At 43.5% G+C, this 14,064-nt stretch overlaps 1 protein-coding gene across 1 annotated transcript; it reads right to left on the reverse strand.

Annotated features, from left to right (window-relative positions):
* Positions 1-383: 383 nt before the first annotated feature.
* Positions 384-14,062, reverse strand: Poglut2 (protein O-glucosyltransferase 2). Its single transcript, XM_038315504.1, has 10 exons — positions 13,400-14,062; positions 11,900-12,105; positions 9,268-9,473; positions 9,016-9,093; positions 6,743-6,915; positions 6,384-6,621; positions 4,118-4,327; positions 3,437-3,526; positions 1,338-1,445; positions 384-612 (listed from the first exon to the last, which is right to left on the reverse strand). The coding sequence occupies exons 1-10, from the start codon at positions 13,579-13,581 to the stop codon at positions 595-597; spliced, it is 1,509 nt and encodes a 502-aa protein (XP_038171432.1). The 5' UTR covers positions 13,582-14,062; the 3' UTR covers positions 384-594.
* Positions 14,063-14,064: the final 2 nt, after the last annotated feature.

The raw sequence follows: 14,064 nt of genomic DNA on the forward strand, positions 1-14,064 counted from the left end.
CTAGACCTGACGACAGCTGAGGCAGAGGCCAGAGAAAGGCAGTTCTCCCATGTTTTATTACTGTGGGGTTTGGCTGTTACTGAATGAATAGTCATTCCAAGATGAACCAGTTCAAAAGCGACAGAGTTGTTGGTATTTTAAGACAGTCACACGTCTTCCAGGCCAGCCTGACATGCAGCTCAAACTGGTCTTGAACTCATGGCGGTCCTCTTGCCTAAGTCTCGGGAATGCTGGAATTATAGGCATGAACCACCACAGTTAGATGGGTTCTGTTCTGTTTTTGGAGGTCTGTTTGATTCAGAGCCAGCAGTCAGCAGGCCAGAATCAAGGACCCAGACTTTCCTTCTTCTACTCATAGTTAATAATTGGTACAAAATAGGCCCTTAAAATAAAGGTGGTTTTATTATAAAAATTTAAAAATGTTTTGTAAAAGACAGTCATGGGAATACTGCATTAAGAAGAAACACTCTGAGAACGCAAACAGTCACCGATAGATTTTTACACTGTTTGTGGACTAATACTTAAAAATAATCTTCTTTACAGTTAAGAAGTGTCTTCGGAGCACCATCATTTGAATAGAAGATATTTTGCATATCAGAGTTCATCTTTGGTCTGTAATTAAGAAGAAAAATTTAAGAGCCACTAAGAAATCTTAGAATGAAGAATACTCAAACCAGACAGTTGAGAAAAAGAAAAAAAAAAACCCCAAAAAACAAAGCAAGTTTTCTTTTAGGTGTCTTAAGGACTCAGGACTATTTCCGGAGGGCCAGAATCACCCACCAGGTATAAAATCACACTCGGCTTCATGGGAGTGAGGGATGGAGATTTTCAATACCCAGGGGTCTGTGTCACCGCTAAACCTGTGTTCCAGATACTGCGTGTGAAGAGACGGCATAAACAGAGAACGATTCAAACTTCCAATAGTTGGGGGAAGATAATGATCTGGTACCACCAATTCTATCTAAATCACATAAGAAGTAGAAAGGAAATGAAATTGCCTCATCTCATGCAGAGCCAAAAGAAACTTTGTGACACAGAATCTGTTTCATTACTGGCTCTAGTGACTCTTACAGCACAGACAGGAATTAGCATAGATAATGAGCCACCGAGGGGCCAGTGAGTTAGTGGCGAATCATGTCTCAAAACAGACACACAAAACTGCAAAGAACCAACATTTCTACTCATAGACTGCCACGGTGTACAGAGTCCCACCAGACCGACAATAAGCTACCAAAAGTTTAACGAGCATTCAGAACTTCCGCATTTTCCACAGGCGGTGAGCAATCACACAGACTGGTTCTTTCACGCCACTGGAGACAGAAGATTAGTCTTGTTACCTTTCTCCTATGGCACGTGCAAGGAAAGAGGTCATCCTCAGACTGTGGCTCTACCCGCTTCATACCCTCTCGGATTTGGGGCTTGTTCACTTGCAAATTGGCATAGCCCTGTTAAACATGAATGACAAAGCATCCCTTAAGAAGCTCTTCAAGTCTATTCACCAAATGAGACACACAGGAAATTACAAGTAAAGCATTCCTTTAATGCATATGTACTTAACTGTTACCTACAATGTTCTCCAAATCTATCCTAAATGACCAATACAGAGTTCCTGATTGTGCTGTGAACACTGGCTACCCATTCCAAATATACCCCTTTTAGACAACTCTTTGTGTGGGTGTGTGGGTGTGTGTGTGTGTGTGTGTGTGTGTGTAATGTGAAGGCCAAATGAGAACATCAAATGTCTCTCTTAGTCTCTCTCCACATTATTTTTAGAGGCAAGGTCACTGAACTTGGAACTCACTGATGGACTAGATTGGCTAGCCATGAGCCTCTTCTTGTCTCTGTTTCCCAATGCTGGGAATACAGATAAGTTTCTGCCACAAACAGACCCTCACAGGGCTGCTGGGAGCTATCGTTCAGCCCTATCTTGTTTTGTAGTTTTTGAGACAGGATAGCACCACAGTTGGCCTACTGATATGTAGATCACACCGGTATCAAACTTGCAGCAATCCTGTCTTCATCTCCTGAGTGCTAGGATTACAGGTGCGTACCCCTGCATCTAGCATATTCACATATTAAAAAAAAAAACCATTGCTTTGTTTTTAATTATGCGTCTGAATGTGAGTATGTGCATGAGTATCGGTGCCAAGAGAGGCCAAGGGGTCAGGTGTCCTGAAGCCAAGCGTTACAGGCTGTTATGAGCTGTCCGACATGGGTGATGGGAACTGAATTCAGGTTCTCAGCAAGAACAGTATGTGCTCTTAACTGCTGAGCCATCTCTCCAGCCCAAAATCGCAAATTTGTATGACTAAATATTTCTTTGTAACTACCTTCTGCTTTAAGAGAAGATAATGTTGCATAGAAGCCTCCCTAGAAGGAGAACACAGTCCACTTCTTCCTTCTCCACCAAGGCTGCACAAGTCTGAGTCATCACCTTTCTTGATTATATTCCTATTCTGCAATGGGCTCTGTGCTAGGCGTGGAAGCCACACATTAGCCAAAAAAATGGCACAACCCAATGGATCGGTAGATGTTCAGGCTGTAGCCCCCTAGTCTGGCTCACTGGTTTTACTCTCTCTCAATCCCTTGACTACCCTCTAGGGAAGGTTATAAAATAGACCAGTACAAACCAGAGATAGACCAACTTTCCTCTGTAGCAGAGCCTAAGATATGGTGTTCGATATTTGCACTTCTGAGATAAGAATCTTAATTCAGCTCCACTATTATTGTTTACTTCTGCATTCTTTTTTAAGATAAGCCTTTTAAATCATCAGGTTTGTTGGGATAACAACTTATAAATTCTTGATCCATGAAAATAATTTTCAAGAAAAGGTATGTTATTTGGAGCCAAGATTACACTTTGTACTTTGTTTAATTAAGACATTTTCATAGTTTTACTGCTTGATTACCTGCAGTACCCAGTATTGCCAAGCAGTTCCCCACGCAAGTACTAAAGAGGTTTGACCCTGCCTGACCCCCATATTAGATGAGCCTGGGAATGTTTGAGGGAGTACGGTCATAGACTCCTTGAACTCTCAACCTGTCAGGCTATAGGCCTTTTCCTGCTCAAGCCCCATCCCCCGAGCCTAGGCCCTCAGGCCTAATATCAAAGCTTTTCACTTGATGCTGTTACATTGTTAGTATTCAACATTGTTTTTTTTTTTTTTTTTTTATTTTCCCTTACAGTACCCGGAACTGAACCCAATGCCTCATACATAATAGATGTGTGCTGTATAGTTAAGCTACACCCCAAGCCTCAGATGCTTATTGCTTAGTATTTGTGTCTAATTCTTACTAACGCGGCACATATATGCCTTTATATTAATATACATTTAGACAATTTTACATGAACTATTGCTTGACTATAACATATCTAACATATCCAGTCACAAGCAATATGAAAGGTGTGTGTGTGTGTGTGTGTGAAAATACTAACCTGGAAAAGTTTGAAGTAATAACAGAATATATCATCACCCATTAGATTATTTCTTGCAAATTCTTGTCCTGCTTTTGCTATCTTCTTTGCCTATGGGAATTAAAAGGACACCCTTTAATGGAGCTGACTCTTTCTCTTGCAGACACATGCAAACAGACCTTCAGACTACACAGTAAGATGAGACAAAAAACTTATCTTTGGGAGTAGCCTTAAGCGGCAAAGGCACATTTCACAGTGTGCGTTTGTTCAACCCAGAGAGGTTTGCAAGATTTGAAGTCCAAGTTGCCATGTGGGAAGTCTTAGAGATAAGCCTGCCTTGGTAAGAGGCGCTAGACCCAAGCAAAGTAACAATAACTTATCAAGGACAGAGCTGCGTGTTCTCTCTCCCCTTGGTTTTCAGCGGACACTAAGCCTCAAGCTTAGTAGTTACTGACATCTATTGCCGGACACGCGCTGCTTATGCCCCCGTACTATCAACGCCACAGTTCAGCAGAATGGTCAGCTAATCTAAAGTGTTGTGGTTATGTTCCCCTTGAGGGGAACTGGGGACTACCCTTGGTCAGGCAGCATCCCATGTAGAGATAAAAGCTGCATCTAGACATGAGAGTTCAGGCATGTTTCCAACCCTCCTGTGCCGTGGTTCTGCAAGGAGGAGCAAGCCTGCTAGGAGAATGACCTCACCTCTGCATCATGATCTTTGGCCCACTTAAGCTTCTCCAGCAGGTCGCTCAGGTTGCTTTTGACCGGAATGTAGTGCTTCCAGGGCTGCAGTTCATTGTAAAAGTGTTCGTAGTAGATGGAGTCCTGCTTTAGAACCACGCTGTCGCCTACCAGGAGGTAGGGCAAGCGGTACGCTGCCACAGTACCGTCGATATTTATTTGATACTTGTGCTGCAAAGCAAGAGAGTATAAGAGACTTCACTCTGTTCCCGTTTCTACCTTTCCCTTCCCCGTCCTATGCAGCACTTTGCCCTCCTCAGACAGACTTTCCCGTTAACATTTAATGAGTGTTCTTACTATATACTATGTTGACCTAGAGCGAAAGGTTCATTTGATATGGGCCCAAATTTCCCAAACACGGCTAAAGATCTATGTAGCTTTGGAGCCTGTCCTGGAACTAGCTCTTGTAGACCAGGCTGGCCTCGAACTCACAGAGATCCGCCTGCCCCTGCCTCCCGAGTGCTGGGACTAAAGGCGTGCGCCACCAACGCCCGGCTAAGACAGCTACCTACCTAACACTGAAGCAGCTAGCTAATTAATAATATGGACGTCCTGAGGCTACACCATAAGGAAAGGTAGAGGTGTGGCTTCCGAAATACTCTGCTACTTTGTTGATTAACACGTGCATCCAAGACAGCGCGTTCTGTGCTACGTCAACAGTATTTTTAGAATATGTTAGGGCTACACATATATAGTAAGTGACTTAATAAGCTATGGGTTACGAACATCTACGAATAATACTATGCGCAGAACTATGGAAATCAATAGCCCTAGATGTGGAAAATTCACCAGGCAAGAATAAAACCAAGCGATGAAATCCTGCTTTTGGGGCTGGGAGAAGGCTCAGGCTGTAAAGCGCTTGTCTTGAAAGCATGAGGACTGGAGGATGACCAGCACCTCTGGACAACAGCTGGGATGGTGGCCCATGCTTGTAATGCCAGTGCTAGGAGTGGGGGGGAGACAGGTGGGCCGCTGGAGACTGCGGGCCTGCCAGTCTAGCTTACTCGACACGCTCCAGGCCTAGGAAGAAAGCCTGTATAAAAACTCAGGGTATATAGCTGCTGAGGAATGACATTCAAGATCTTTTGGTATTTATACACACAGGTACACGCATGCACCTATGAACACAGAAACAGGCATGAATACATACCCACACTGTTGGGAGCAGTGAGACCCCAGATCTTGAATTTCTTGTAATCCCCTGATCTGAGTGTCTACAGCTGCTCTGAGCACGAGACCTTCAGGAGTTCCTGATGGCAGGAGAGTGGTTTCTGGTGGGTTTGGCTGGGGCGTGGCTATCTCTATATAATCTGCCCCTGAACACAATAAAGGGGGCATTCTTGGGGAATTCAAGGATGACCCGTGTCTCTGTCTCTCTGTATGTGTTTGTGTATTTTAACCTCCTGCCCCTTGCCCGAATCTTGCGAACTGGGTACCAGCACACCGAACGCAGACACGGGGGCGCGGTGCACGGCAACACACTCTCCACATCTGAGAAGGGACGCCTAATCATCTCTTTTCTGTTACACTTAAAAAATCGTTTTAATATACATAGGTGGAAAACGCTATGTATATTAATTAGCATATTAATTAATGCGTATGAATTAATAGCACCCGTCAGGTCTACCTATTGCCATAAAATCCATCAAATGAATATCCAGCATCCACAAAGCAGAAGAGTTCACCAGTCTCTTGTTTTCTCCTACTTTTTTGTTGACTCAAAGAACCTAAGAAAACAACTACGGGGCCTGAGAGTGGGGTGGTACCCACCGTTTGAAAAGAAGCTGCCAGAAAGAGGGTTACTCCCTGGGAAACCCTGGGAATCTACCCTCGAGGCACAGAAAACCCCCTGCCATCTCCCGAAGCCCCAGAACATGTGGTTGGGTTTCACCTCATTACCTGTCTTATATCTTCCTGTGATGCTGTGATTTGGGGGAGAAGTATTTCTAAAGTGACTTGCATACATTTGACCAAACATGCATTTATCTTAAGGGCTAGCTGGGAAGCAACATAGCTTTTCCGCAGGCTCTAAATTCCATTAATGCTTACTCAGCATCAATGCTATGTGGTGAATCCAGACTCGGGCCACTTTCCCACGTCTCGGTACTCATTGTATTTTTGGACACTTCCTCATCCCCTGGAACTTGCAGACTTTAGTTCCCTTCCCCAAAGTGTTATTTATACATAAACTAGAAAGCAGAAAGGGATCCCAGAGACGATGTCATACCTTGAAGAAATCAAAAAATGAAATGTGTTTCACAATAGGCCCATACAGGCTCTCATCATGCTTAAAGAAGAAGAAATTGGTGAAAGCAGCATCGATGAGCTCGGGGTGTTTCCTGCTAAGTTTGACCAGCTCTAGCCTCTCTCTGCGGCTGTCACGGCCCCTCCAGACAGCTGTGGCGTTCTTCCTCTCCCAGGGAGGCCCTGTGTTAGCTTGTACCGACATCATGTCCAGACTTACTCTAAAAGACAGGAAGCGGAACATGTCTTCCTCCCAAACTGTCAATTCATGCAATCAGACAGAAAAGGACTCCCTAAAGCGAGCAAACCAAGGCCCGGGGGTCAACCCTGACCATGTCTCACCGGCCCATGGTTTCGAGGACAGAGTCAGTCAGGTCGTAGGTAGGCATCACAATATCCCTGGAGTCCGTGGAGCCACACCAAGAAAAGATCGGCTGGATGTTCGGATTTGATTTCTTTTTTTCCAAAGGCCAGTCCCCCAGATTGACAAAAAACTCCACATCTGGCATTCTCACCTAGGGGTGGGGAGGAGAAGACCTTACTCACAGTATTTGTCTGGCACGCGATCACTCACTCATCGGTTAACAACAGTAGCTGGAACTCGGAAAGATGGTGTTTCTCTGTAATCCTCACAGCTGTGAGACAGAGGCAGCCGGAGGAACATGAACTGGAGGCCAGTGTGCTATACAGTTAATGTGAGGCCAGTCTGGGTTACATAATGAGCTCAGGGCCAGCCTGGGCAAGACACTGCCTCACGAGACGGAGAAAGGAAAGTACAGAGGCATTTACTGTGCGTACATATAAGCACATGATGTTCACATACGAAAATGTCACAATGAAACCCATCATTCGGTATGTTGATTTAACAAAATTAGTCACTGCACAAATAAAAGGCCAATCTCTCCAACTGTAGTCAAGGACACTGACTTCAGATTAAATGAACAGAAACTGTTCTGAATATGGTCACGTGGATAAATAGCTTCAGCTTGCTTTCTGTGGTGTCCAAGTTGGCCAATAGACTTACTATAAAACCAAGAAGCTGGTAAAGTTAATTTTTGTATTGTTCTAATACAGCCAAGAGACTCTGATAAGATCAGAGAGAGAGAGAGAGAGAGAGAGAGAGAGAGAGAGGGAGAGAGAGAGAGAGAGAGAGAGGAAGGAGGGAGGGTTGCTGGAAAACACAACACTTAAGGCTAAGACATTTTCTTTCCATGTGGCATTGCTATAGATTGTCTTACTTACCCCCACAAGACATGCTTAAGTCCTAAACCCCAATGCCTTAGAGTGACCTTATTTGGAAGTCAGACATTGTTGATTTAATTAGTTTAGATGAGGCTACACAAGAATGTGTGTGTGTGTGTGTGTGTGTGTGTGTGTGTGGCTGTTGTAGAGGCCCAAAGAGGCCCAAAGTCAGAGAGTTAGGGACTTGTTTCAAGTTCCTTCAAGGTTATTGTGCTTCTAACTCAAACAAAGGTCTCACCTAGCAGTAAATCAGAGTTCTGATCTCTCAAGGCTGTTGTCAACAGGTGTGGCTACTTGCCAAACCTCTGGTTCCTAAAGTAGGAAAATAGTCGGTTCCTACCTAAAACAAAAGTCTGAGGATCCAACTGTTCCCTTACCGGAAATCACTTGGGATTCCACCCAGGGAGTGGTTTGCCTGCAGAGTGATTGGTCTAGTGATGAATGTAGCCCGTGACTTTCAATTTGTATGTTAATGCAGTCTTTTGTTTTACTCCTGCCTTTTGGGGTCAAAGGTATATTAACCAATTGGAAATTAAACACGGGTGAATTTTCTGTACTCAGTGAGAAACTCCCTCCCGATACTATCCTATATTCCTATATGTTTCTTCGTCTTATTATTTTCGCTCGCGTCTTCATATTCTTTACTATATTTCTAAATTCCCATTCCTCCACACTGAGGAAAGGTATTTTTGTCAAGGCTTCCCCGCCCCCCCCTCCCCCCCCCCCCCCCCCCCCCCCCGCTGATAATCCAATATGACTGGCTTCTTTGGGAGAGGAGAGGGAAGGGGATGGGAGGAGATGCAGAGACTCATTCTTGAGGGCAGAAGGCCACGTGACAAGAGGCAGAGAAGGGAAGACCATGAATAGAGGATCACCGGAAGCTAGGAAGAGGCGAGAAGGACTGCCAGAGTCTTAGGAGTATGTCGCTTCAACACTCTGATTTCAGACTGGTGGCTTCAGAAATTATCCTCTGCTGTTTTAAGCTACTATAGCAGCCCTTAATAACTAACACATGTTCCAGGAACAAAACAAACAAAACAGAACTTTAGGATAGCAAAATAGAAGGCACCAGGGGGCTGGAGAGATGGCTCAGCGGTTAAGAGCATTGCCTGCTCTTCCAAAGGTCCTGAGTTCAATTCCCAGCAACCACATGGTGGCTCACGACCATCTGTAATGAGGTCTGGCGCCCTCTTCTGGCCTGCAGGCATACATGTAGACAGAATATTGTACACATAATAAATAAAAAAATTAAAAAAAAAATAGAAGGCACCAGAATAGAACACCCCTAATATTGATGTTAATGATGTCTGAAAAATTAAACTGTAAAATATAGATTGACATTGTCTATCATAATGCAGAGAAGACACACTAACCTTTCTAGTCAATGAAAGTAGTATAGCGTCCATGAAAATCCTAAAGCCCACATGCTCACCGTGAGTCTTGATATAAACCTAGAAGAGAATTTGACATTTACCATGTGAGTGTAAAAGCCCTAGCCGATGTCGCTGAAGAAAAGACTTGTGAAAAGATGCACAGGATGATGTTTACCAAAGGTAGCCATGAGTAATCAGATGCTCAAAACATACAGAGTCCAGAAAAACAAGCAAACTTTGAGCATACTGTACCTTATTGTCCTTCAAGGTATAGTGACACAGGCTCTGCCTCTGTCCAAATCGTTTTGGGATTTCTGCTGCAATCTTTTCAGGATCAACAGTAGGGAAATGTGCCAGATCTTTCTGAATCTGGGTGATGTTTTCTGGACAGTTCATCTCCCGTAGCCAGGCTGCACTGTCTTCCAAAGGACAGTCACAGTTCTCATGATAAACTGGCCCTATTCATGTATAAACAACACAGTGGTGAACATTTCACTCAGCAACTGAATCATAGTAAACACATATGTAGTGATCTGTCCTGTCCCTTTAAGAGACAAGCTCCGCCCACGGCCTCATCAGCTGAGCCAGGCAGATCTTCCTGCTTGCAGCCTTTCCTGTCTCTTGTGTAGAGGCATTTTCTGTCTCTACCTTCTCCCCATTTTTCCCCTACCCCTTCCTTCCTTCCTTCCTTCCTTCCTTCCTTCCTTCCTTCCTTCCTTCCTTCCTTCCTCCCTCCCTCCCTCCCTCCCTCCCTCCCTCCCTCTCTTTTCTTCTCCCCAGCTCCTCTTTCCCCTCCATAACCCACTAAATATCCAACCTCACTCTGCATGGTGTGCCTATCCATCTGTCTCTTGACGGCCTGGCCTTTGGAGACATGCAACATGGTCTCCTGACATGTCCATCCATCTGTCTCTCCTTGTGGGACTGGCTGCCCCATTGAGGTCTCTCACCCACCACGCGGCTCCCTGCCTGGGACTGGCTGCTCTCTAGGGGACCTGCAGCTCACTGCTGGCCGACTAGGGGGACCTGCAGCGTTTTACTTTTACCCTAACAACATACCCAGTGAACCTCTGTCTGTCTTCTAGCCTATCAGCTTGTCACAGCTCTCCTTCCTATCAAGCCAATGCAAATCAAGTCAATGGGTAATAATTCATGCTCTATGTAGATACAATCCCTTACGCTATAATTCCTACACCTAAGAATAATCATAGGGCTGGAAAAAAATGACTTAGCAGTTCAAGAGTGCTTGCTGCTCTGGCAGAGGACCTACGTGAGGTTCCTAGCCACAACCACCAATAACTTCAGGCCTAGGGGATCCGATACCACTCTGGTCTCTGGGATACCAACATACCCCTATTTTAGACACATATACATATACATTTTTAAAAAAATAATAACCAAATAATGGCAAAAGAATGAGGAATCTGTGTTCTGAAGGATAAAACTGAAATAAATTACTATTTTACTGGTTTATTATACAAATAAGGTTTTTAGGGTGTCTACAGTGCTTTTCTCAAGGGGCAAACCATTGCTAGTAACAGCGGAAGTAAATAAAGGACTCCTACCCCCTCTTTTTTTTCCAGAGAAAAAGAAATATAAAGAGGTGAAGATAATCCTATAAACATATGGCCTTATTAATAGCACAATGATTAATTATATATTTATAAAAATAAATGTATAAAGAAATGTTAACATAAAATCTGCACTGGCACTGTGCTATTCCTTTCTGAAATCCTCAGATTCCATCCTGATCTAGTCAATCGGTGACAATGGAATTTATATACACTTTAAATGCTTCGCAGATTGGACTGTACCATGGAGTCCCATTAGACTATAAGAGAACAATTCAGACAGTTAAAAAAAAAAAACCAATCCTCAGTTTTCTTGTGGTTTCATCTTCCCTGAAAGGGAAAATGAGAAAGTTCTCTTCTGGTCTTATGAGAGAAAACAGCAGAGAATTTCTTTATCACAGTGGGCTGGCAATGACAACCAAACCAAGGATCAGTCCCTTTTTCTGCTTTAAGCCACATGACTGGCGTCAAACTCACAGAGGTACTTGCCTCTGCGCCCCTCAGGGACCTGGTATCAAAGGTGGGTGCCACTACACCTGGCAATTTTAGTGATGATTATCAGTTACTTTTCATTCATTCATTCATTCATTCATTCATTCATTCATTCATTCATTCAGAATTATCTATGACAAATATCTAACTTGATTTTTTTATTTACTTATGTTTTCCCATTTTTACTATATGTACAGGTGTTTTGTTTGCATGTATACCCTGTAATGTCTTTGGAAGTGAGAAGAGGGTATCAGACCCCTGGACCTGGAGTTACAGGCATGAGCTGCCATTATGTGGGCTGGGAACCAAACCCAGGTCCTTTGCGAAAGCAGCCAGCATTTTCTTAACCACTGGGCCATCTTTTCAGCCCTGGTGATTCTTTTTTTATAGCTAAGATTTGCACATACATGCACCTGAAATAAATAAAAATTCTGAAGCAGTACAGCATAGAAGAGAGAATGGTTTCAATGGTAAGTATGGTTTTCTGAGACTTTGTTTCAATTTCATATATTCATATACACATCTGTCTGTCTATCTATCTATCTATCTATCTATCTATCTACAAATAAAGGTATGTTATATCTCTTATTATTATAAGCTGTGCCTTTAGGGAACAACTTCTCTAGTAATGTTTCTTGGTTTTCAGTGAATTATACTTAGTGTCTCTCTTTTGGCAGGTCTCCTAATTTAGCTTTCAATTAAAGAAACAGTGTTCTCTTTCAATGAAAGAAGTATGCTAAGTTTTTTGAAGGAATTCTTCTTGATGGCACGACATGTATTTCTGTGTTCAAATCCTATCATAAAATTTCGTTTCAAAATACCTCTTAAAACATAAGGAGACTTGGCCACATGTTGACCGTGGTGCTTCACCTCTATCTTCAGGCTTCTGTAGCTTGCATACATTCTGTATCTCACTATGAAGGACCCATCTTTTCGATCTAAAACTTGGACGCCAACTCTCGTAAATTGCTCATCGGGCGCTGAGATTTTAACCTGGAACACCTTTTCACCTGGAGAAGATGTGAACCTGTGATAGGAAGAGAGATGAGGAGACGGGAGGGCTACTTTTAAGATCAAATACACGCTATTTATTCTCTTCAAGTTATAAAGGATGTGCATTCTGTTGCATCCTTCTAAGATACCGTCGCTTGCTTCTCTCTTAGGCTTTTAGTACCAGAACCAGTAGGATGGATCAAACACGAGAAAAGAAGATAATAATAACAGAAAATACTTCAACTAGACAGTTGCTGGGGATACATTAAGACTATCAATCTAGGGGCTGGAGAGATGGCTCAGAGGTTAAGAGCATTGCCTGCTCTTCCAAAGGTCCTGAGTTCAATTCCCAGCAACCACATGGTGGCTCACAACCATCTGTAAAGAGGTCTGGTGCCCTCTTCTGGCGTGCGGGCATACATGGAGGCAGAATGTTGTATACATAATAAATAAATAAATCTTTAAAATAAAAGACTACCAATCTATTTAGCAAACAAATAAAAAAATATTTATTTATATCAGCCTGCTCATCATGTCTGGTCATTCATCTTTCGTTAAATGGTTACTTCAAGGATGAAGCCTCATTTTGAAGAATTGCTCTTAATGCCTCAAAAACAAAAATCAGTATTCTTGGGGCTGGAGAGATAACTCAGTGGGTAAGAGCACTTAGCGTCATATAAAGGACTTGGTGCAGGTCCCATGGCCCACAAGCCTCACAACCACAGGCAGTTCCAGCTCAAGGAGATCCATGCCCTCTCCAGCTTTCTTCAGCTCCTGGCTTCATGTGTGGGTATATACCCCAACTCACATTCACATAATTAAAATACCAGCATTAATGAACGTCTAATAAATATATTAGTACTCCAATTATGTTTAGTCATGGGAAAAAAATCAAAATAACTGGTCTATCATATTAGCAACACAGTTCCTGTATTTGGAATGTATTTAGTTTTTAGTATTTAGTTTTCCCAGTTGTACTATCTTTCTTAAAACAGCTTGTGGGAAAACACTTAAAAATAAGGGAGATTTGTTTAGCCTCGAGTCCCATCTAAACAACTAAGGGAAAAGTTGTTATTATAGCAATATTTTACACTATATTGAATACATATTTCGGAATTATTTTCAAAGTTACAGAGAAAAATTGATTTGGAAAGGAAAGCTAGTTATAACCAGATGCACACAGTACTAAAATATTCTGGAATGTAAACTGTCTGGAGAAAAGTTGAGGCAGATAAAAATGAAGGGCAAAAACCAAAACAAAGAGCAACAAGAACCCTGTAATTTGAAACTGCAATTTCAAATAGTTGAGGAGCCATTTCTCCACTTACTGTTCTCCTGAGGTATCTACTGCCCGAATGTAGAAATAGCGGGCTGGAAGGACCACGTCTGCTTTTAGCCCGGGTCCCCATATTTCGCTCTTCTCTGGGCTCAGTCTCCTCTCTCCGCCGGTCTGGGCAAGTGCGGGCACAGTCCCCAGAAAAAGGCAGGAAAGCAGCGAAATACTGAACATTTACAAGACCGACTGTCAGAAGATCCACGGATAAACGCAAACGTGCTAAGTGGACGGGGCTAGCTTGAGTAGGTAGGGGGCACGGTGGCCAGTCCTAGCTGCAGCCAAAGAAGCAGCAGGTCTCTGAAGTGTTGCTTGATGTGCGGGGTCGGAGCGCGGGTCTCCACTGTGCCAGAGAATGTCACACCCCAAGCGCTGGCATGTCCAGGAGAAAAACGCCACTCGTTCTGCTGAACCGGGTAAGAACCGCAGAACCCTCTTTCTCTGGACAATGACAAACTTGTGTTACCCCTGCCACTAGAGCATCATTTTGGGGACGAATCCGTCGCAGGTTCCAGCCAAGGTGGGAAGGCGAAGGATTGGCCTGCGCGGCGGCCCTGGCTTAGTAAGGTCTTCTGCTAGTGGATGAGTGGGTCAAAGTGGACACGCGTCCCGGCCCCTCGGCTCCCTGGGATATGTAGTCCACCATAGGACTAGCGGAAA

The sequence above is a fragment of the Arvicola amphibius genome, chromosome 18 (genome assembly GCF_903992535.2).
Source record: "Arvicola amphibius chromosome 18, mArvAmp1.2, whole genome shotgun sequence".
Lineage (NCBI taxonomy): Eukaryota > Metazoa > Chordata > Mammalia > Rodentia > Cricetidae > Arvicola > Arvicola amphibius.